The sequence below is a fragment of the Salvelinus sp. IW2-2015 genome, linkage group LG23 (assembly GCF_002910315.2).
Source record: "Salvelinus sp. IW2-2015 linkage group LG23, ASM291031v2, whole genome shotgun sequence".
Taxonomy (NCBI): Eukaryota; Metazoa; Chordata; class Actinopteri; order Salmoniformes; family Salmonidae; genus Salvelinus; species Salvelinus sp. IW2-2015.
Window position 1 is genome coordinate 3,845,699 of NC_036863.1, and position 25,111 is coordinate 3,870,809.

The 25,111-nt window shown below is 40.6% G+C and overlaps 1 protein-coding gene across 7 annotated transcripts in view; it reads left to right on the forward strand.

Annotated features, from left to right (window-relative positions):
- Window positions 1–2,542: 2,542 nt before the first annotated feature.
- LOC111950258 (glucocorticoid receptor) overlaps window positions 2,543–25,111 on the forward strand; it is a 107,712-nt gene continuing 85,143 nt past the window's right edge. For 2 of the 7 annotated variants that reach the window (XM_023967686.2, XM_023967692.2), the window contains exons 1-2: window positions 2,543–3,972; window positions 8,858–9,954. In XM_023967686.2, the coding sequence (XP_023823454.1) occupies window positions 8,867–9,954 (1,088 nt within the window). In that variant the 5' untranslated portion in view covers window positions 2,543–3,972; window positions 8,858–8,866. Of the gene's footprint in view, window positions 3,973–4,519; window positions 4,653–6,860; window positions 7,171–8,857; window positions 9,955–25,111 lie in introns of those variants that run through there. The other 5 variants (XM_023967687.2, XM_070434316.1, XM_023967690.2 and 2 more) reach the window with 5 other exon arrangements.

Sequence of the window (25,111 nt, forward strand, 5' to 3'; positions counted from 1 at the left end):
CTGTCAGTTCCACTTCAAAAGCAGAGTGTTTCCTGTCTGCTTTAGGACAGTGTGACCGCCCCCCCCCCGGGTGTGCGCATGCTCCTGCCTCTCCCAAGCCATTACTCCATCTTAATGAGCCATCCACATGCCCATGACACARCCGTCAACCCTAATCAAATTGTTTGCATGGAGCCCTGCGTCTGCCTCATCTCTCTCCTACACCCTGAACCCACCTCCCTGGCGCACCACCCCGCTTACTTCCCTCAAACAGCTGTAGAACCCGATGCTTTGTAAGGCTTTGTTTCTATTGACCAATCACATCAGATCTTTTGTGGTTCTGATTGGTCAAAATAKCAATTAGTGAAAAAGATCAGAATTGGGCRATCTGTCTAAACGCAGCCAAACAGATAACCTTGGCATGTGTACAAAACAGGAATACCTTCCTAATATTGAGCTGCGCCCCCTTTTTCATTCAGAACAGCCTAGACTCGTCGAGGCATGGACTCTACAAGGGTGTCGAAAGTGTTCCACAGGGATGCTGGCTGGATGTCCTTATGGTTGTAGACTATTCTTGATACACACGGGAAACTGTTGAGCTTGAAAAACCCAGCAGCGTTGCAGTTCTTGATACACTCAAACCAGTGCGCCTGGCACCTACTACCATATCCCGTTCAAAGGCACTTAAATCTTTTGTTTTGCCCATTCACCTCCTAAATGTCACACATACACAATCCATGACTTCGTCTTCTTCTTTTATGATATAATGGCGGCCCACAAACTAACGTTAAAGGTGCATGCTACCACCTACTGTGCTGGAGTGTGTTGTCAATCACAGTTTACAACATTTCGAAATGCTAACTCAGTACTTCTGAGAAAATAAAAAAGAGCCCTAATAACTTCTAATAGATCCTTCCCCTTCCCCAAAATCCCTTCCAAACCCCATCCAACCTCAATGACCCTACACTTCAATCTTTCCCTCTCTTTAACATACTTACAACAATATAATAACACATGCTCCACCGTTTCATTGACCATGCACTCCAGACACAAACCACTCACATGCTTGCCAACCAGAGGTAATGACGAGTTCAATGTACAATGTCCTAAGTGCAATCGAGCAAACACCACCTCTTCCTTCCTAATCTGGCCCTTTAATCTTGGTCCACCGACCTTTCTTTGGAGGGCATATAAAATGCCGGCCGTTGTGCTCAGAGTCCCATCGCTTCTGCTACACATGATCAAAATGGCTCAGATCTTATATTTGTCTTCACCTCTACCCAGTGGAACATTAATATCAATTATATCTCGTTTCAAAGCTCTTTTAGCTAACTGGTCTACAATTTCATTCCCTTCCACACCTGAATGTGCTAGGACCCAGCAGAATCTCACTACTACACACATTCTCTCAATTCTCCATAATAACATTAATACCTCCTATTAGATTTACCAGATGATAAACTATTCAATACAGACAGAGAATAATTCTAACAGGTTCTAATTCTAACAGGTTGTACGTCCCCACCCACCGGAGGGCAACTATTATCGATAACAGTTCAACTGAGTATACTGACAGTTCATCTGTTAGTCTTCTACATATCTGATAATCAAATTCAGGAACGTAAACGCCTGCTCCTGTGCGCCCACTATCTGGGTCCTTGGATCCATCTGTGAAAAGCAGTAAAAAAGCACAAAAACTTCAACCAAAGTAATTGTCAACCAGTTTCCTTATATCACTGACTTCTGACCAATCRTTTCTTTTTCTCTACCAAGATTAGATCCAATCCATGTCTTAGCTTTCTCAAGGTTTAAAAATTCTCCTCCCCTTCATCTTCACTAATTGAAATGGATATAACAAGTGACATGAATAAGAGCTTTCACCTTGCTTCAACTGATGTCCTGGAAAGATTAGGTGTTCCTAATGTTTTGTACACTTAGTGTATGTATCCTGAATGATGCAGTTCATCTTTAGCCCTTTGGGACCTCATTCAGCCTTTTTAATGTACGTGTTGTGGGAAATTGAGTAGTTTATTTTGATAAACATATTTTAGTATGACTAATTATTGGGAAAACATCTGTTTTGATTAGTCAAGACACCAATTAGGGACAAAAGATCAGAATTGGGCTGTGACACGCTGATTACATTTAGACAGGCAGCCCAATTCTGATATTTTTTTCCATTAATTGGTCTTTTGAACAATCACATCAGATATTTTTACATTAGATCTTTTTCAGAGCTGATCTGATTGGTCAAAAGACCAATTAGTAAAAATAATGTAAGAATTGGGCTGCCTGTTTAAACACAGCCATACAAACCTTTGCCTATCAAGCATGTTACTGTACATGTATAGTTAAATGTACTGTTATTTTATATAATTAGGCTAATCTAGACAAGTTCCTCAAAGTTGAAATATTAATGGAAGACAGTCATTGCATTCATCAACCTACATACTAATTAATTGGATTATTGTTACTTTATAGACGCGAAGATGCCTGCTTTTCACTTCAGTGTTATGAATCATTGGCATACATGAGAGCCTCTCTCTGCGCATGTTTGTTCTTAGTAAATTAGTCCGTTTTTTTTTTACGGGCGGTTCAAAGTCTCGCAATTATATTATGTTTTAATGAAGACATCGCGTTTATCGAATATTGTATTTCACCGAATCGGATACATTTTTTCCCCCAGATATGTAGATACTCTTTCTGAGAGCAGAGCGAAGGGAAACGGCGTTCCAGAGCCAGCTGTCATATGTGTTTATTTCCAGAGAGGTCGGTGGCTGTCAACGTGCCTTTCTTCCGTCTATCTACGGACTGTGCTGCGCCATTGAAATTCTGCACGTCAGGCACAATTTGCCGTGCTTTGGCTTGAAGTTCGCAAAATCGTGACTAACTGAAATGTCTCTTGACCGCGTTTTTAGTTTGTTTAGTTAGCTGCCTTCACATACTGCAGTGTCGCGTGAAACGCGCGTCGAGGACGTAGTCTAGAAAGTTTCCTTGTATTTTAATTCAGTGGCACGCGCTTCGTTTGTACTTCGTTTGTACTTTTTTTCGTACTTGTTGGTAAGGCACGGTCTTCGCAATGGGTTGTCATTCGTAAATAACATTTTATACTTTGTTGTGGTCTCTTTTTTTTTTTTTACTCAGTCGTGTGTTATAACTAACAAGTATTGACAAACGTTAAAAAAGTTAACGTTTTGAAAGGTAGTTACGTAACGTTAGCTAGCTGCCATTGTGTGGGCGAGTTTGGCGAAACTTGTGAAAGCGAGGTAACGTTGCAAGTAATCGAACGAACTTTAAAAACGTGTTTTTTATTTTATTTTCAAGTTTGCTTGTTTACTTGATAAGTTTATTATCTCTAAATTGATTCGATAGTCAAGCCGACGTGCGCAGCCGTGTTTTTGACAGATTTTTCGAGTTCAGTCCTGTTTGTCTTTAGAGGGGCGTTTACCCTGAAGTGTCAAACTAGCTGCCCGGCCTCAGTTTGCTACATGTATGTGCACAAGCTAATATGTAGCTAACTATGATATTATGTAACGGTTAATGATTGTTATAACGTTATTGTACTGCATCATAGCAAGCTTTTGGTAATGTCAATGCTGATATCCTTCTTGAATTTTATAGCGAATTCATGTTTTCTTGTGCTTAATGTCTGATTTACATCTAGCTAGCAAGCTGAATTCGGTGCATTGCTAGCAAACGTACAGTACATGGCTAATTTGACGGCAGCTACTTTCTTTTAACGTTTGACACCCCCAGATATTTAGATTTGTTAGATTAAGTGATCAGGGGAATAACAGCGCACGAGATGGCTATGTCAAGGCTTTTTAACTAGCTAACGTTCGCTATATTTTCGTCTCGCGAGGAAAGTAGAAAGCCATTCAGCTTACGTTGCACGATAAATATTGGCTTTGAAGACTGTTTGGAAACCATAGATCTCATAATTCCAACAAACTGGAGATGAACTAGCTTGGGAAACTCCAATTTTTGATACAGGTAACATTAGCTAGTCATGTAATCAAATGTGTCCTTTGATTGCATCTTATTTGTTGTATTTTATAAGCTATCTTGGATTATTAAACTAGTTACATCTGCTAGCCATGCATCCTGTGTATAACGTTACAGCATAAGTTTAGCATATATTTGATTGTGGAATGYTTTAGCTATAAGGTAGTGTGATCCCTGTGCTATGGCTTCTGTAGTTCGACGCCCACCATATCAGTGTAAAATTAGGCGACTCAGTGCTGTTAGAGCATTATCACTGTCGACCCCTGAGCCCATTGAGGATTTCATTAGCCATACTAGCTACGCTTAATAGACATACTTTTGTTTTTAATTAAGGTCTGATAATCACTTTCTCCTGTTTGACTTGATGCAATTGCCGGTCGCAGCCAACAGGTTGCACCACTGCGGCGCTTCGTTTAGCTAGTACAACTGGACATTACTGTGATACACTAAACCGTTTTTGCGCCCAATCACAGACGGCCAGATAACTGTTAAAGCTAGAGCGCTCCATTTTATTTGTAGCTAAGTTACACTTGTATTCTGATTTTTAGTTTTATGTAGAATGTGAGATTCTAAGATCAATCAAGAATAACGGCTATGGACATAAGATAGGATGTGCCACTGGTATAAAAAAAATAATGATTGAAGTGAACGACGATGTATAGTTCAAGGTAACGTTTTCAGATTAAATATAAACATTAAATGAGCGAACATCAAATCCCGAGAACAACATACTAGCTGTTATGTATAAATACAGTGCCCTCCGTAATTATTACAGATACAGCGAAGCATTTAAAAAAATCTTTATTTGGCTCATTACTCAAGGTTTGGAGTTGAAATCAAACAATGACTATGAGGTTAAAGTGCYYACTCATCCATATCGTGTGAACCGTTTAGAAATTACAGCACMTTTTGTACATGGTCCATTTTAGGGGACAAAAAGTATTGTGACACATTTACTTAAATGTTTATTAAAGTAATAAGAAGTTAAATATTTGGTACCATATTCCTAGTTCGCTATGACTACTTCAAGCTTGTGACAACACATTTGTTGAATGAATTTGCTGTTTGTTTTGGTTGTTTTAGATAATTMTGTGCCCAATTAGAAATTAATGGTAAATAATGTATTGTCTTTTTGGAGTCACTTTTATTGTACATAAGAATAAATGTTTCTAAACACTTCTATATTAATGTGGATGCTACCATGATCAAAGATAATACTGAATGAATCATGAATAATTATGAGTGAGAAAGATAGAAACAAAAATATCATACCTGAGAAAAATGCAAACCTTTTCTGTAATTGTAATGGTGAGAGGTTAGCATGTCTTGGGGGTATGATATTTGTGCGTCTAACTTTCTCACTCATCATTATTCATGATTCATTTAGGATTATCCGTAATCAGGGTAGCATCCTACACTAATGTAAAAATGGTTAGAAACATATTCTTATTTACAATAAAAATGACAGTACATTATTTTCCATTCATTTTTATTAGGCACAAAATAAATAATCTGAAACACAACCAAAATAAACATTTGTGGCGTTACAAGCTCGATGTAGTCATTGCATGCTATGAATGTGGGACCAAATACTTAACTTTTGACTAATTTAATACACATGTGAATTTGTTCCAATTAATCTTGGTCACTTAAAATGGGGAGCTGATGTACAAAAACAGTTCACCCGATATGGATGAAAATACCCTCAAATTAAAGCTAACAGTGTGCACTTTAACCTCAGTCATTGCTTGATTTCAAATCAACATTTTTGGAGTATAGAGCCATAGGAAGAGGATGCTTCACTGTCCCAATAATTACGGAGGGCACTGTATATTCGATAGGCTCTACATTCATTGACAAAGCTTCACTGACACAAGGCAACAACAACATATTCTAAGTCAGCTATCCAACCAACAAGAAAAGGATAGGGGATACCTAGTCATTTGCACAACTGAATGCATTCATTCAACCAAAATGTGTTACGCATTTAACCCAACCTCTCTGAATCAGAGATGCGCGTGGGCTGCCTTAATCGACGTCCACGTCATCGGCGCCCCGGGGAACAGTTGTTGTTGAGGGATAACTGCCTTGCTCAAGGGCAGAACGGAAGATTATGATTCTTTTCACCTTTCGGTAACAGGCCCAACACTCCGCCAGGCTACCTGCTTTAAGTAAGATTGAGTGTTCAGAGTGACCTGCCTAAGAAAAATAAACATTCTTTAATAACCACAGTAAATAGGCCTAATATATCAGTTAGCTTGTTACAGTCACAGCGAACATTATTGAAGAAATAGCATTAAGTATGATATATGTCTGATATATTTTCAATGGTTATGGGGGAAATGCAATTAGCAAAGACTGCAATGTTTGAATTTAAGCTAGTTGAAGGTCATGCTAAGTTATGTATTCTAGTAAAGGGGTCTTTCTCTCTTAAAATACAGGCTAAGCCTGGGAATGCCAGTCTGAAGACTTGCACTTGGCATGCTTCCAATCTGTACAGTTGAGAATCCCTCAGGGTGACTTAATGTTTATCACCATTTTTGTTATTAGATTTTTAGGCAAGTCTGTTAAGAACAAATTCTTATTGACAATGACGGCCAAACCCGGACAATGCTGGGCCAATTGTGCGCCGCTCTATGGGACTCCCAATTACGTCCGGTTGTGATACCGTATTAAGGTTAACACTCTTTCAAAGTTCTACATTATAGCCTACACCTCTGTTTTCAGGATTTGAGGTATTTTTACAAATTTATTGGTAGCCGTCATGACAGTAAAAACCCATGTAGCTACAACCATGCAGTATTGTCCCCCACTATTAAATCGYGGAGGGGACTGTGGCTCGGTCTGTGTCTGTCCGTTCATTAGTCAGACGCGATATATGACAGCACTTGCCTYATTTTGAGGAAARTTAGGTGAATGATGCGTCTTGCCATAGATCTGGGATTAACAAAATTACCCTGATTGGCCCAAGGCAGGAGCTTTAGTAATTCAATCAAATCAAAGTMTATTTGTCACGTGCGCAGAATACAACAGGTGTAGTAGACCTTACAGTGAAATGCTTACTTACAGGCCCTAACCAACAGTGCGATTTRTAAGTAAAAAATGGGTATTAGGTGAGCAATGGATAAGTAAAGAAATAAAAACAACAGTGAAAAATAACAGAAGCGAGGCTATAWACAGCCACCGGTAAGTTGGGCTAATTGAAGTAGTATGTACATGTAGGTATGGTTAAAGTGACTATACATATATGATAAACAGAGAGTAGCAGTAGCGTAAAAGGGGTTGGTGGGTGGCGGGACACAATGCAGATAGTCCAGGTAGCCAATGTGCAGGGCTACCGGTTAGTCGGGCTAATTGAGGAAGTATGTACATTAATGTATAGTTAAAGTGACTATGCATATATGATAAACGGAGAGTAGCAGCAGTGTAAATGAGGGCTTGGGGCGGGACAATGCAAATAGTCAGGGTAGCCATTTGATTACTTGTTCAGGAGTCTTATGGCTTGGGGGTTAAAGCTGTTGAGAAGCCTTTTGGTCCTAGACATGGCGCTCCGGTACCGCTTGCCATGCGGTAGTAGAAAGAACAGTCTGACTAGGGTGGCTGGGGTCTTTGAGACTTTTTAGGGTCTTCCTCTGACACTGCCTGGTGTAGAGGTCCTGGATGGCAGGCAGCTTAGCCCCAGTGATGTACTGGGCCGTACGCACTATCCTCTGTAGTGCCTTGCAGAAGGAGGCCGAGCAGTTGCCGTACTAGGGAGTGTTGCAATCAGTCGGGATGCTCTTGATGTTGCAGCTGTAGAACCTTTTGAGGATCTGAGGACCCATGCCAAATCATTTTAGTTTCCTGAGGGAGATTAGGCTTTGTCATGCCCGCTTCACAAACTGTCTTGGTGTGTTTGGACCATTCTAGTTTGTTGGTGATGTGGACACCAAGGAACTTGAAGCTCTCAACCTGCTCCATTACAGCCCCGTCGATGAGAATGGGGGCGTGCTCGGTCCTCCTTTTCCTGTAGTCCACAATCATCTCCTTTGTCTTGATTATGTTGAGGGATAGGTTGTTATTTTGGCACCACCCGTCCAGGTCTCTGACCACCTTCTTATAGGCTGTCTCGTCATTGTCGGTGTTCAGGCCTACCACTGTTGTGTCGTCGGCAAATTTAATGATGGGGTTGGAGCTGTGCCTGGCCATGCAGTCGTAGGTGAACAGGGAGAACTGGAGGGGGACTGAGCACGCACCCCTGAGGGGCTCCAGTAATTAACTGAAATTTGTGAGTCACACCAGAGAGGAAGAGGRGAAGCAAGAGGGTTAACTGGGCCCTAATCTGTCTTCTCCTGCAGGAGGTGTTTATATCACTTAAAATCGGAGTTGTGTACTTTATTTTTGAMTTGTGCCTGTTGTTCACATGCTTATCTGCCCTCTCATTGGKTAGAATAGTCACAKCTGATCTTGCCTCCTGCCTTCCATTTTTTAAGACATTTCTTGTCATTGTTAGAGCTGCCACTTGAGTATCTAGTCAAGATAATGGATAATCTTGGTCACACACAATACCTGACATTTGTTAGTCATGCAATATCTCAATTGGCCCAAAGGTGGAAGCTGCATCATTCGTGCGGGATGACATGTTTACTGTTGCTGCCATATTGCGTCAGTCACGAAGCCAGGAGAGGTGTGATCATATTGTGGTTTAGAGATTGAAATTATTGCATTGTGTAGGAACATTTGTAAATAACATAGCACCCATTTCTATTCAAACATGTTTTTTTATTTTTACCTATAACTTTGGTGTGCATTTGAATTATAATTCTCTGGTGTTATGAATTTAATTACAAGCACTTTCTAAACTAGTGCTTGCATTCCTCTGTGTGTCAAACAGGATCAAGAAATGGATCCAGGTGGACTGAAACACAGCAATAACAAGGACAAGGGCTTGGCTTTCGGTAAACTCTCAGAGAGCGGTGTAGAAGGAAGCTTCTCGGGTGACGCAGGTGGTTCCAAGTCCACCACATCAACCTCCCTGATGCATCTGCCAGGCTCCAGACCCCAGCCACCAGCCAGAGACTCCGCCAACGGACTGAATGCCACTACGACTCAGATGGAGCTTTCCACAGGGGGACTCACTATAGAGGAGGCTGAAGTGAAGGTAATGGAGAAGGCCCTTAGAATGCAGCAGCCACAGAAACCGCAGCAGAACCAACAGCTGTTTGAGAACTTTGCTCTGTTGGAGGCGAGTATTGCAGATTTGAATCGATCCAACACCCCAGGGAGCTCTGTACTTGGACGCCCTCATGACCTTTTCTCTCTGAAAACGGAGAACTTCTCACCCATGGATAAGGACAGGCTTGACATGGGGTCAGTCAGCTTTGGACAGTCACAGAAGGACTTGGATGTCAACGAGAGGCTCCTTGGCGACAATACAATGGACATTCTGCACGATTTGGACTTGCCTGGCTCTCTGTCTGACCTGAATGAGTTTTACGTGTCTGACGAGGCTGCTTTCCTTTCCTCCCTGTCAGTGGAGGATGTCCTGCTCGAGGACGGCAACATGGAAACCAAGCCCATAGACTGTAGCAATGGGGGAAACTGTACAAATGTGGACAGCGTGGACCAGCAGAAGCAGCTTCTGGAGCCAGGCATCTCCATGCCTGTCATCAAGACGGAGGAGGATGCTGACACCTCCTTCATCCAGCTTTGCACCCCAGGGGTCATCAAGCAAGAGAATGATCGTCGGAGCTATTGTCAGATATCCAGCCTGGACTTGCCTAGTACCCACAACTCGGTGGGRTCCATGAGCGGGCCGAGTTACCCCTATGGAGCAAACACCTCGACAGCAGTGAGTCTACAGCAGGATCAGAAGCCTGTCTTTGGCCTGTATCCCCCACTGCCATCGGTCAGTGACAGCTGGAACAGAGGCAATGGATACGGGGCTGGATCAGGGATGTCGAGCTCATCTTTTCCTGTCGGCTTCAGCAGGTAGGTTACTCATGACCCATGGATTTAATGTAGGCTATTGTGCACTTTTGAATGGTTAATGATTTATGAATAAGTATGGGTTTTAAGAATATAAATAGATTTTTATTTCAACATTTGACATCCCTGAATCTGAAATGTTCTTTTYGAGATGCCTTTGTAAGCCATGGAAATTGTCTTAACCAGTTTGGTGACCTACATCTATCAGATGTCAGTTTTATACAGATTTTTCTCATTTGTTTCAGACAATTCCCAGATTTGTTGCTTAGTCTATTATAAAAAGGAAAGCACTGAATGCGTCTGTGTGAAGGAGACATGTAACTTTTTTTTTTGTTCTATATCTGAATTGATCTGGCACACATCGAGCTCTGAACTTGTTGCATGCCGTTGCTTTCTTGCAAATGCCCTAATTTATTAATAAATCGAGTAGGCAGGGAGCGTTGTCAGCTGGGAGGCCACATGTACAGATCTGCTTTGCTCTGTTGCTTTGCTGTCTCAGACCTTTTTTTCAGCACAAACACACCGTCCCCTCCGAGTTATCCTTGCTCCATCCAGAATTTGAGTCCTTGGCCTTTGCTACTCTTAAAGGCTCTGCATGGTCAATCCGTCGACTGCAGTGGCCCTACAGCATTTACGGRGATACGTCCTCTGCAGAAGTCGCGGTATGCACAAAGCTGTTGTCAAGGAATTGAGTTTGTGTTTATACAGGACTTCCTGCKCCCACCTACCGTCAACCAATCATGTCAATGCGGAGCTATATGGAGCCCTTCGCATTTGTTACAAATTTGAGAGGCGAATGATGACGCGGTACATAACTTGATTTGGCTTCTGGAGGCTACGCAATTGCSTCACACCCTCCATACGAAGCCTCCGACCACATTTAACGGATCAAGCATAAATTGTCTTTCACTTTGTATCAGGAGCATTGATACTGGGGGAGGAAGGATGCGACAGTACATAACTGTACATTTATTGACTGTATGTACAACAGCAGAGGCTAGAATTTAAAGGGTAATATGTCATTGGTCATTAAGCGCTTGCGCAAACAAGTATATTTTGCTTCTGTGCTGTGTTTGCTCAAGRTGCTGCTCTTTCAGAGATTTAAAATGGACACAATTACAGTTTTGACTTGATGTTTTTTCACCCATGTATCGCGCTCTCATCCAATGTCAATGTGAGGGCTCATGGTACGTTTCTCAGAATATCTTTAAGACCGCTTTTCTTAAAGTATGGGTGTCGCAGACCTATTAATGGTGGGTCGTGATGTCAGCGTAAATTTATGATTATTTAATTAATTACTGCTAGCCTCAAGTTCTTAATACGCACAATCTTCATGAAATGCAAATACAGCGATGAGTTTCTCTCAAAAGTTTGTATGAAACCAAGAGAAGTGCCCACAGTGTGTTTGATGTGGGGAAGTGCTCAAAACGAACAAATTAAAACGACATGACCTGACCAAATATCCACAGCATGGCAGTAAACCCAGGGAGTTCTTTCAGAACAGGGCATCATTTCATTTTCATTTTGAAATGTTTTATTTATTTAACTAGGCAAGTCTGTTAAGAACAAACTCTTATTTACAATGATGGCCTACCGGGGAACAGTGGGTAGCTCAGGGATTCGATCCAGCAACCTTTCGGTTACTGGCCCAGCGCTCTAACCACTAGGCTACCTGCCGTCCCGGCTTCAGGAAACAGTGCTTCAACAGTGGGAAAAGTAAATCAGCTAGCAAGGRATTGTTGTCATTTTATAACAGGTGATAAGCAGAAGTAAGGGAGTACGATCTGTCATAGTAGTAGATGTGCGTTTCTCTTTCAAACAATCCCCTTGTACACAGCTAATAGCTAGCTAGTAATGTTAGCCAAAGCAAGCTTGCTAGCTACTAATAACAGTACTTGTGAAGATTAAAAATTATCAGGCCTCTTGTATATCTTACTGTAGAAATTATTGTTGAAAACAAGTTTGTTGCTGGTAGGGCTAAAACACTTACACAGTTCTGGGTGGCGTTTCTACAGCAGGAAGCGGTCTGCCTGACTGACAGCAGTAGATGTTACATACCTATGTGAGTCAGTGTTCTCAACTGYTGTACTTAAAAAATACAAGTACAGAAACCAACTCAATGCTGAGCATGACATCAGGGTTGCATTGTCATACTGAGCCCAGAATAGACATGCTTGTTAAACTTCAACCAGCCACACACCTCTCATTAGGACTGTGTGTGTTTTCTGGTCTACACCTGTGTGATGTGATCAATCAGTTTATTCTAGTTCAGAGTAAAAATAATTTCTTATATTTTAACAGCAACAGTTTCAACCTAGACAGATATTTAAGTGTTTTTAATGGGGGGGGGGGGAAACTCTCTCTTTTTGTATGGATATTTCATTTTGTATTTGATTTGGGCATTGAAATGTACTGATCGTATGGTTGCATGTTTAAATAAGCATGTGTCCCAGGAACACACAGAATTTTGGTCATTTGGGTCACAGGCTGAAAAAGTTTAAGAACCCCCTGCTCTAAGATATAAAGCACTTTTTATATATTTTTTAAATATTGGGTTTTGTCCTAAGCTAACATACAGTATTTGGTTCTCAGTGAAATGTTTGGAGATGGGTATGTTCTCTGAGTTCATAGGGAGTACAGTGCTGCAACAGGCTTTCCCATCGAAAGGAATTTCTACATAAACTGTTGATAATTTCGCAATGTGTTAATAAGCAAGACACGGTTGTCTAAWTTTTCCTATTGCTGCCTCAGACATTTGACGTATCTCTAATGTGATTTTCGAAATGGCCTTTAGTTGGATTTTAAAGGGGGAATTTGGGGATTAGTACATCCTTTTTTGGACTGAAATGAATGTTTAGGCATAGTATTGCATTCTTCCAGATGAAATGCTTCTGAGTGGGTGTTTTTAATAATACTTTTATTTATTTTTTAAACACAGTTTTAGCAAGTATGAAAGATGGATTGACAATTTCATGTCCGCTTTCCTTTCTACTCTTATTTTATTGGTGCTCTTGAAACGTTTTATTTATTACCTAACATGTATTTTTAACTGCATTGTTGGTTAAGGMCTTGTAAGTAAGCATTTCACTGTAAGTTCTACCTACACCTGTTGTATTCGGTGCATGTGATAAATAAAATTAGATTTTGATTTTCTCCATTAACTTTCGATGACATTTTCAATACCATCTATTCACAGTGGCATTAACAAAACAACATACGTCTGTAGACTTGAAGTAATTAAATATAGATTCTTGTAATTTCTGTAATGAAATTACAATAAGCAGGGTTTCTTTCCGTGGTGCCGGACAACGTGACCAGATTTAAATTTACTGTGCATTTGAGAAATTTACCGGACCCCATGTGTTGCGTGCGTAGCCCGACAGGGCGTCCACCCACAGTGCTCAGAATGACAGAAATCACATTTAGATTCAAACCATGCAACTCCTGTAATGAAGCAGCCAATAAAATGTAATTTTCTAACATTTTCCAAAATGCAATTTGAGGGAAAKCACCATTCTGAACAGTGCACCTGATGCGAGCGGTTCCAAATGTGACAGAGATGAACATCTGTTAGAAAGAGGGGGAATCTGAAGATGCAACTATTGTGCCTTCAGCTTCTGGACATCAAAAGAAAGTTGATATGAAAACCAATAGAACAGGAGAGAAATGGAGTACCAGGAAGTCTTTTTATATAATAATTGTCTCTGTTTCTATGGTTGGATTTTGCCTAGGCTACTTTGAAGCAGGGTAAGATATGCCTCAATATGAAGTAAAAGATTCAGGTTTCAAAGCATTTTATTTTTTTCTCAAAATGCATACTGCCTTCAACTCGCATTGTGAAGTGCTGATAGCCTGCCTAACGTTGCCTGCACTTGAATGTCAACTGGGAGGCGCGCTTCAATTACCAGTTGAGAAATAAAAATAGTAGCTCTTTTTAATTGTGGCCATCAACTGTTTTTAACGCGATTTGCATTTACAATTGATACAAGTATGATAGTTGTGTTGGATAAATAGAAATGCTTTTACACACGGCAATTATGGTTGGACGGTATCCAGATTTTCATATCCTCATAGAATAAGGCTGTAACGTAACAAAATGTGGAAAAAGTCAAGGGATCTGAATACTTTTCAAATGCACTGAGCTTGTCTGATGCTTTAAGCACGCTGTTCTGATTTTAAATAATTAAGACACACAAATGGATCAAGGAAAAAGTCCAATGGTCACACTGTTAATAAAAATGACAGCGAGTGCCTGTGTGACTATTGCACGTTGTCTTGCTTTCCTCCTCACTGCAGCGAAAAGGCAGCACAGCAAGTTTTTATTGCGCTGTCCGTGCTGAAGCTGCGACATAATTTCAGCCATTTAGTTTCTTACTTGTTTCTGACTTAATTTCTGTTACCCAAAATCCATAATTTGTTAATGAAAAACTTTCCTTATTCCCTCAACTCTTGCTGTTTTTACGTGAAACATGTAAGCATCACATGCATGTGACCAATAGMGCCTGACACAGCCTATCATAATCACATGAAGAAATTGGTTATACCAAACTCAACACAAAAATCCAGAAAATCACATTGTATGATTTTTAAGTAATTAATTTCCATTTTATTGCATGACATAAGTATTTGATACATCAGAAAAGCAGACCTTAATATTTGGTACAGAAACCTTTGTTTTCAATTACAGAGATCATACGTGTCCTGTAGTTCTTGACCATGTTTGCACACACTGCAGCAGGGATTTTGGCCCACTCCTCCATACAGACTTCAGGTCTGGAGACTGGCTAGGCCACTCCAGGACCTTGAGATGCTTCTTACGGAGCCAATCCTTAGTTGCCCTGGCTGTGTGTTTCGGGTCGTTGTCATGCTGGAAGACCCAGCCACGACCCATCTTCAATGCTCTTACTGAGGGAAGGAGATTGTTGGCCAAGATCTTGCGATACATGGCCCCATCCATCCTCCCCTCAATACGGTGCAGTTGTCCTGTCCCCTTTGCAGAAAAGCATCCCCAAAGAATGTTTCCACCTCCATGCTTCACGGTTGGGATGGTGTTCTTGGGGTTGTACTCATCCTTCTTCTTCCTCCAAACACGGCGAGTGGAGTTTAGACCAAAAAGCTCTATTTTTGTCTCATCAGACCACATGACTTTCTCCCATTCCTCCTCTGGATCATCCAGATGGTCATTGGCAAACTTCAGACGGGCCTGGACATGCGCTGGCTTGAGGCAAGGGGACCTTGCGTGCGCTGCAGGATTTTAATCATGACGGCGTAGTGTGTTTTCTAATGGTTTTCTTTGAGACTGTGGTCCCAGCTCTCTTCAGGTCATGGACCAGGTCCTGCCATGTAGTTCTGGGCTGACCCTCACCTTCCTCATGATCATTGATGCCCCATGAGGTGAGATCTTGCATGGAGCCCCAGACCGAGGGTGATTGACTGTCATCTTCAACTTCTTCCATTTTCTAATAATTGCTCCAACAGTTGTTGCCTTCTCACCAAGCTGCTTGCCTATTGTCCTAGACCCATCCCACTTGTGCATGTCCTTACACAGCTCTCTGGTCTTAGCTATTGTGGAGAGGTTGGAGTCTGTTTGATTGAGTGTGTGGACAGGTGTCTTTTATACAGGTAACGAGTTCAAACAGGTGCAGTTAATACAGGTAATGAGTGGAGAACAGGAGGGCTTCTTAAAGAAAAACTAACAGGTCTGTGAGAGCCGGAATTCTTACTGGTTGGTAGGTGATCAAATACTTATGTCATGCAATAAAATGCAAATTAATTACTTAAAAATCATACAATGGGAAGTGTACCTATGATAAAAATTACAGACCTCTACATGCTTTGTAAGTAGGAAAACCTGCAAAATCGGCAGTGTGTCAAATACTTGTTCTCCCCACTGTGTATATATTAATATATGTATATATATATACACACACATGTATGTATGTATGTATGTATGTATGTATGTATGTATGTATGTATGTATGATGATTTGGAACAGTGTAAACAACACTAAGTACACCAGAGAGTCTGGTCTAATGAGAAAAATAAGGTATTTAACACCTTTATTACAGCAGACTGAACAGTGTCATGCATTCGTGAATTGCGGTATATTTATTGTTTAGGCTAATTATTCAAAGCTCCCTTTTGTTAAACTAAAATCCTTGATTGCATTTCAAAGCAGGAATGTCTCCTATGCTGTGTGATGGCATGAACAAATTAATAATTGATACAGAATATTGAAATATAGGCCTAAGTAAGTTACAGTATTAAAACTAAACAGGACGCGCTCTTAGGCCTACAGCTCGATGGTGGTTATACAAGGATACTATACAAGGCTTACTAATGACGACATTCATTTATTATGATTGTAACAYTACGAAGGAGATCAAGAAAAACGAGGTTATGGGAGCAGGAGCTGCGTACATATTATGTGACAAACCGGTGCTGTTAGATTATAATATTTATTTTTCTGCTTGTTTGGAGTAGTGTAAACATTGCTTAATAAATTATAAGTAATACCAGTCTGTTCTAACACTTAAAAAAAAATAAAAAATCAGCCTTGGCTTGGTGCTCACGGAATCAGTAGGCTATTAAACACATTTAAACAGGCYACAGAAGTAAGATCTGGCTTCTTTCTGCAGATATATGGATGATTTATAAAGACCGTTACTTAACATTCTATTGTCGTCCAACATAAAATTTGTCGTTATGAAAAAGTATAAACACTAAAACGACAYGCTGGATGACATCAGCAGTCTGGTGGTCCAAAATAGCATAACGGGGTTTATTGGTGTTAATATACTAAATTTGTTTTTAAAACAGATTGACATACACTAATCTAGCAAACCAGGCAACTAAAAGCATTTATTTCTCAATATTTTGGTTTGTTTCTAGCTAGTTAGCTAGCTAACGTTAGGTTAGCTGCCCAGCCAGTTCAAATAATATCCATATCCTATAGCTGACAACTTTTTAGTGATTTTGTATTCATTATTACAGGAAAATAAACTCAAAACAAGGTCATTATTTACACGTTAATGGCTAGCTAATTATCCTGAAACTAGTCACATTTAACAGTTAGGCTATTGATTTATAGATGTAATTAAATTGGTTTCTTCTCCTCAATTTTCATGGACAATTAGGTTAAGGCAAGGAATGTTTCCTTGTCTCTGCTGCCTCRGCCGCATTGTTCTCAATTCCAATATGCTTGTTAACTTTACTGTTATGCATATAGCAACGTAGGGAATTGCGCCAATTCTATGTTTGTTTCAGAACCGCGGACAGCGACTGTATCCAACGTGGGAGAGCGCATTTGTTGTAGAATAATATAAGGGTTGCACCATTTTTACATAAAATAACCATATACAATTTCAGTATCATGTCTTAGATTGATGGACTGTACCATACCCTTGGCCCTTGCAATGGATATGTACACTGAGACCGGTGCAAATCAGACAGGTGTCTTGTGCTGCATAATTAAAAAAATATATATAATTGCGACTGCTCGACTAAATAAATCTGTCATCCAGCAGCCTATCGAACAGTGACTAAATGGGGTCAGCCTTAGACTGGCTCAAATGTCCAGTGGAACTAAAGTAAGCTTCATAATGGATCTACAAATATTCAAATAATACAAAATAAAAAAAACTTTAAAATAAATAGTTTTGACAGTATTGAAAAACCATCCCGTGGCTATTTCCAAGTAGCCCGGTATACCGCCCAAGCCTAATGGCAATTTATTTCCACTAACATACGTAAATTAACCTATAGACCAGCGATCTTCAACTGGATTCAGCCACGGGCCAATTATTTTCTTGAGGGAATGGTCAGGGGGGCCAGAACATTTTTACAAATCATTTGTAGACTGTAAATTGACCACACAAAGCCCAAATGGATATAATATTTGACAAAAACGATATCAAACATAATCATTTCAAATCACTTTTTGTTTTTTTAGTAATAAAAATGAAACATTTACTAAAACTTGGGGGGGCAAATAAAATCATCCACGGGCCAAATTTTGAACGGTAGTGTACATGGAAACACTAGTCACTTTATTAATGGTAGCATACTGCTTTACTCATTTCATTTGTGTATATACTGTATTATATTCTACTGTTTTAGTCAATGCCACTCCGACATTGCTCGTCCTAATATATATATTACTTTTAGATTTGTGTGTATTGTTGTGAATTGTTAGATATTACTGCACTGTTGGAGCTAGGAACACAAGTATTTCGCTACACCCGCAATAACATCTGCTAAATATGTGTATGTGACCAATAAAATCTGGTTTGCACTCATGATGACTGTGGTCACACAAGCCTTAAGAAATGCTTTTTGGAATACAAATATACTGCTTTGTTTGGCCTGAACTGGCAAATGATCCTGACCAACCGGTTCATTAGGTTCATCATTATTAATCATAACCTCACATGAAAATATCTTGAAAGGGATCCATAAATGTGGAAAGATGTTGCAACGTCCGATACAGCAAAGGAAACCTAAATCTGGCATTTTTGAAAATAGCGTCAGCCAAATGTGGACCCAGAATCTTAGTGGCTCTACTGCAGGCCACATTACAGCTGAGAAATCTGGTGTAGCCAGCAGCCTACTTGCATGGTCAGGAGAGTTTAATTATTGGTTAATTATCTGCATACTATGACTTAGTGTTCTAGACTGTACACTATACCATCTACTGCATCTTGCCTATGCCGTTCTGTACCATCACTCATTCATATATCTTTATGTACATATTCTTTATCCCTTTACCCTTGTGTGTGTGTGTATAAGGTAGTAGTTGTGGAATTGTTAGATTACTTGTTGGTTATTACTGCATTGTCGGAACTAGAAGCACAAGCATTTCGCTACACTCGCATTAACATCTGCTAACCGTGTGTATGTGACAAATAACATTMGATTTGTAAATCGGGCTACMTTGGCCCTGTTTTCTGCTATGTTGTTACGACATCAAGCTCTGGCTTTGCCAGCTGGCCATAGTTTGTCTTTTTTGGAACCAGTATGCAACTAAATGTCATTGTTAGACCCAAGCGGGTGTTTAACATGCTGGGGAAAATAATTACATCTTGCTGTGAACTGCTCATTTTACCAGTATTGGTTTTTCTACTGTTTATTTCCATGCCACTTTACAGTTCCTGCATGGTGATTTCAAGCTAACTTTCTTCAACGGATCCTCAGTGGCCAGCTCAGTAGCTTATGAATGCAGGTGTCTTTGGACAATTCCACTAATGGTCCACAATAAATAACTTTCTGTCTTTCTTGTACTTCCCCTACAGTGAATTCTGAGTTTAGTTTAAACTTGTTTTCAAATCAGAGTATCGAGGTAATGGAATTTCCTGCCCTGAATTCCAGTAGTGCTCCGATATTGGTCTCCGAACAGAAGCGAGAGGAGGTGAAGGATTAGTGTGTGTCTGTCTGCCTGGCTGTCCTTCCCTTTACACAGATGCCACCATATGCAGTTTGAAGTATCTGTTAAGATTCTGTTGATCTAGAACAGGGATGGGCAACTGGCAGCCGGATCAATTTCCTTTTTATTTTTATTTTTTTGAGGAGGGTGATTCAGTCTGTCTCAACTTACTGTTGAGAGGTAGAATAGATAAGTTGCAATTTTCGAAATTTGGTTGTGCATCAGCATTTTTTTTTTTTTTGTCAGTCACTGACAGCCACTCAATTAACCCATATCAGCAGTTTATTTAAATAATGTTGATAGTCTAGTGGCCAGCTAACTTACCAATCTAAACTTTTAGTAGTCATGGACGAATTACCGACTGATGGGCCCCTATTGATCTCTACCCTTTGGCAAAATGTGTAGAATTGTGGGCAAAAAAGAGAGTGGGTAGGTAAAATGTTTTGCTTAGGGCTCTCAAAACGCTAGGGCTGACTGATGGCATGTGTGGATACACAGACCCGCGAGTGACTGCGGCGCCTCATGAGTTCCAAATAATTTGTAATTTTTTTGGGGCCCTAGAAGGAATGTTCTGATCAACTCCTTGGCTCCATTTGATTGGGTGGTGTCTAGTGTGCAAGTCCCGGGTGAGGAAGGGTCAAACTGCCAGGGATAGTTTTCCTTTATGGTTCTGGCAGAATTACGACCAACATTAGCAGCTGCTTGAGGGAATTATACTTACCCTCATGGCCTACTTCTTCTATCTTAAGTTTTTATTTTGTGAGATGCAGAGTTCTGTTAAATAAACACATGATCACAAGGCAGTGATTTAGAATTTTGTTCTTGTTTTTCTGCTGTGAATTAGGGCAGCTGTACAGATGATTAGAAATTCAGTTGTGTGAAAATGTATTGGGTCGGTATGTCAGTTTTCAACTCATTCCTCACGCTGCACTGGAGTAGCATCAGCATCTCCTTTTCGGCTGTCTCCTTTTCGGAATCCATTCGACATATGAGAATATTCCAAAATTCACTTAAAAGGATAATTACAGGCAATTGATTTGATGTACCTTTCCATTTGCAGTGCCTTCAGTTCCTCTTTCGGCAATGTTAAGTGTTTTTCGAGCAGGATTTGTGCTCTTAAAAAGTTGACCCTGTGACTGAGGCACTGACAGTAAAGTATAATATTCATATGCAATGGAAGTACTCATAAAACGAATTACCGTTGCGCTCAACTTTGAACGGAAGGGGAAAAAGGTTATTTCTATGTTCATAACTGACCCCCCCTGTAGCCCTTAAGACTAGCAGGCTTGCAAGGTAAGGGTAAGGTAAGGGCCTTCATTTGGATGGATATCCGTGTATGCTGCAGCGAAGGACACTGTAACAAATCCAACCGGCACACACAGGCTACTGGATTTGGAGCATACCAGGGCACTTGGCATCAGCTCGCAGGCTGGAATTTCCTCACTTGAAATGTTTGTGTGGAATGCAGTGCCCTGCCACTGTGGTTACCAAACTTGACCGTCTCTGGAGAACGTCTTCTCCTGGTAGTCTCCAGGTGCATGTGAAGACGTTATTGATCCCTTGGGTGTGTGCCATTCCATTACCTTAGACGCTGTCACATGATTACTGTACCTGTTGCTGTCGTCAATGATTTGCTTCGTCAAGGTTATATGAATAGTTGTTCATATCTTACTGTATGTCATTGTGGTTTAGACGGCCTAAGTGTGATAGTCACTGTTAATGACCACAACTGATTCTAAAGCAGGCGTAGTAAACTTTCCTGGCTACCCAAACTCCTTACACCGGCCAGACACTACACCACTCCCGTGGTCGCTTAGTTTATTCTATGCAATGAGTCTGGCTCTGAGTACCTCCCCGACGCTTTTCGTGTACGCAAACACATTCTAACCGTTCTGATTGGTCCCAAAAACCGATGGGTTGGGCCATAGCCAGAACAAATGTGGGTAAAGCAGCATTTTGAAAAAAGTTGTAATTGGCTTTAATACTCTGATTTGGTTAGAGATGATCCAATCGCTGATGACTTTTTGTACAACACCAATTGGTTTGACGTCACCTCAAACGACTGCAACGACGGCAGTCTCAAACTGAAGTATGTAGCGAACAGGGAGGTAGTTAAACCCATGTGATTTTAATGTAATACTCTTAAGAGCAAGCCTAACTTATATATTTTGTGGTATATGGCCAATATATCATGGCTAAGGGCTGTTCTTATGCACAACGCATCGCAGAGTGCTTGCACACAGCCCTACTAGTGGTATATTGGCCATGTATCACAAATCCCAGAAGTGCCTTTTTGCTGTTATAAACTGGTTACCAATGTAATTAGAGCAGTAAAACTAAATATTTTGTCATACCCGTCGTATACGGTCTGATATACCATGGCTGTCAGCCAATCAGCATTCAGGGCTCGAACCAGACAGTTTATAATTACTGATGGGTAGTAACCATTATCATTTACATTACGACAAGGAATGTAACTGTTAGGCCTATAGCGTGACGTGTCACTAACTGTATCTGAAACGGCTATATGTGTCATACTATAATGGCCTGTTGACTAGGGACATGAGAGTTCAGTTGTGGTGTGTGTTTATCGGTTTGTGCCTCCTGCATTTGTTTTGAGACTTGCTCTCTCGCTGCTGGGCATGGCATCAAGGCAGCAGTTCCTCATGCAAAGTGTTCCATTCTCACGCTACAGGGCTGAATCACAAGGCTTGGGATGGCTGACTGGCCCCTTTGTGCCTCTCTCAAGGGCTCCTACTGTATGTCGCTCTTGTAATCATTAATGGTCGTCCTCCATCCAGAATGGTCAACTATGGTTTTTATTTTGAATCCCTATTGATCTCTATTTTTAGTAATTCTTGGCTCAAACACTACTGCTACGTTTCAGCAAGGTCTCGGTTCACTAATGATTGGCAGGCTTGATTTGTTGTCACGCCCCTCTGCGATGTATTTTTATCAGCTGTTACTGAACCCGTCTGACACTGATTAACAGAGCTCTAAAACGAGACACACCTCACACTCTCCTTAGGAAAAGAGTCATAGCCATGAGCTGTGAGTCCTTCCCTCATTCCTTACAACTGAAAGAGGCTATTTCAATGTAATAGGCCTATTTAAAATAAAAAATAAAAATAAAAATAATGTCCCACCATAAATGTTACGTACTATTGTTATGTCCATCAGARGTTCTGCCAGCATATATTTGAATCCGTTGAGTGCGACTTCATTTGGGTGAATGTGATGGTCAATAAACACACAACTTTGCTTTGGCTGCAGCACCCCAATGTGCAGTAGGCTACAGATGAGGTGTGCATGAATTGGAAAATCATTAGCTTATCCTTTTTATGTTTGTGTGAATATTTGTGTCAGTCAAAATGATGGATGGCGTTAAACTTTTTAACGTCAAAGTTTCAAAAGGGAAGGAAATCTGTTGGTTAACGAAATCCATGATATACATTATTTTTCTGCCCTTTACCACAGATGCTTTGAAAATGTTCAGTGTTTTCACCTGACTCTCTTATGGATACTTGGTAGTTCCATCATTATCCATAGAGGCCATGGAGACTGCATGCATAACTGCATAAACACAATGACAGATGGAGACATGGAGTTGGGCAATATGAATGTAACAAAGTGATTCTTCCATTCTGCTTTGTGAGTGACTCATTTTAAGGGGTTTGTAAGAAGATGAGTTTTCCTTTTTTGGGAGATGTTGAATTTTGCACTTGCCTGTGAGCAGCTGCAAACAGAATGGTTTGTACCAGGTTTTTAGGGCAATACATATTACTGGACTTGTTAACCACCACCCCTTCAATACCAAGCTATTGGACTCTGAATGTTTCCTATTGGTTGACTCAAATGACCGTCTGTTGACAATAAATAAGTTGCTGCCTGATCATAATTGAAATGAACAGCAAATTGCTCCCTCAGATTAAAAAATGTAATTGGCATCAATCAGGTATTAGGCTGTTAATTGTTTTATTTTTTATTCCTCTGACCACTTGAAGGTTCATGTATGGCCGAGTCCCAGGTCTGAACTACAATATCTCCCAGTTGTATAGCTAGGCTGCCAGAACCACAATTCTCAATCAGTAGTACCAAGGCCTAAATGTAAATTTTCAGTAATGGATTATGGAGTTACCCCCACGTAAAATCTATTTTGGGTAGACACAGTAGCTAGTAATACAAGCTACTAAAATTACGGTTCTGCACACATGTTCCACTACTGTTTGCTAGACTGAGACAATGGGAGCAAGTTATATATTAACGGTTGCGCATCTCAAAAATATGCTTTGCAGATTCTGTGGTTTCAGGTAGTAAATCTGTCACTTGAGTTTAGTTTTACCCTAAGGACGAACACATCCTTGGTTTCCTGATTTTTAGGCCTGTACTGGATAGGTACCTCGTTCAGAGTTTGTTTCTTCTTCTGGTGGACAGCCAAAAGCTCAAAGATCTGTGTCAAGCTGCACTGACAAACAAGTTCTAAAAGTCAGCTGTGTAAAGTTCACACCGACTGTTTATCTACCGTTGGTTCGGCTGGCTGTGTTTTAGGGACCACCTACTGGTGGACTGCTAACATCTTCGTGTGATTATGTGTACAATCGGTTTTCAATTGTTTTGCAAATTATGGCCGGCACTCTGTTCGGAGGTGATATGTACTCTCGGCCGGCAGATGCTTTTGGTGTGTCCAAGCCTTTATATACCGTATCGGAAGCCATGCCTTTTATTATATCCCGCACAGGCTTAGCTTTTAAGCCAATGCTTTGCACTCCCTAACACTCCCTAACACACTAAGAGCCAATTAGTGTTGTGAATTGTTTTGGGCTTTCAGAAGGAAGTTTTGATTGTCCAGTGGTCAAAACAATTCTCACACCTGCTGAAAGTCATCGCACTTTGACTCCAATGAATTTTTCGTTTTGATTTCTTTGACCCCCCCCCCCCCCACATTGATGCAGGAAGCCATACATGAACAGTAGTCTGAGACTTCTCTTCAGCAGTCGGCCTACTCGTGGTTTGTAATCTTTTTTGGAGTTGTGCCCAGTGCCCTTCTAAATCACCTTTGTGGCGACACTGTTAACAGACCTCTACGCCCAGTCAGACTGTGTACTTTGATCCACTCAACTGGTCATCCCCAGGGAACCTCACCATTCTCACCTCCTGGCATTCAAATAGATTGATTCGGTTCAACACTTTCTTTACCTTGGTGGATACTTAGCCCTCTGGCTTCTCCCAGGTTTCACTCTGGGATTCAAGTAGTGCTGGCTCACAGGGAAAGGTTTTATTTTAGTTGATCAAACTGGAAAGAGAAACACAGAAACTGACTAAAGGTCTGTTTGTACAACTACCAATTCCAGCTCATTTATTCTTTGGTGTTACCCTTTTTTATCAACAGAATGCCATTCAGGCTTATTTGCTCTTTGGTGGAACTGTTTGCTGAGATTTGGCTATGCACAGTTTGTTGTGTTTCAGTTCCATGTCCTTTTTAGTTGAGCCTTGATAGTCAGCTTATGTAACCACTGGTTTGTTTTATACACAGCTGGATAATATAGTGCTTACATTGATAATATTTGTTTCTCTTGGAATCGCCTAGTGCTTACATTGTACTGTACCATACAAAATCATGATTAAGCATACTTTTGGGATGAATCTAGGGTGGTGATCCTTAAGTTTCAGGATAATTAATAAACCAGTTTATCTTGAATAAACAAATATTTGATGTCAATCATCAATAGACTTCCTGAG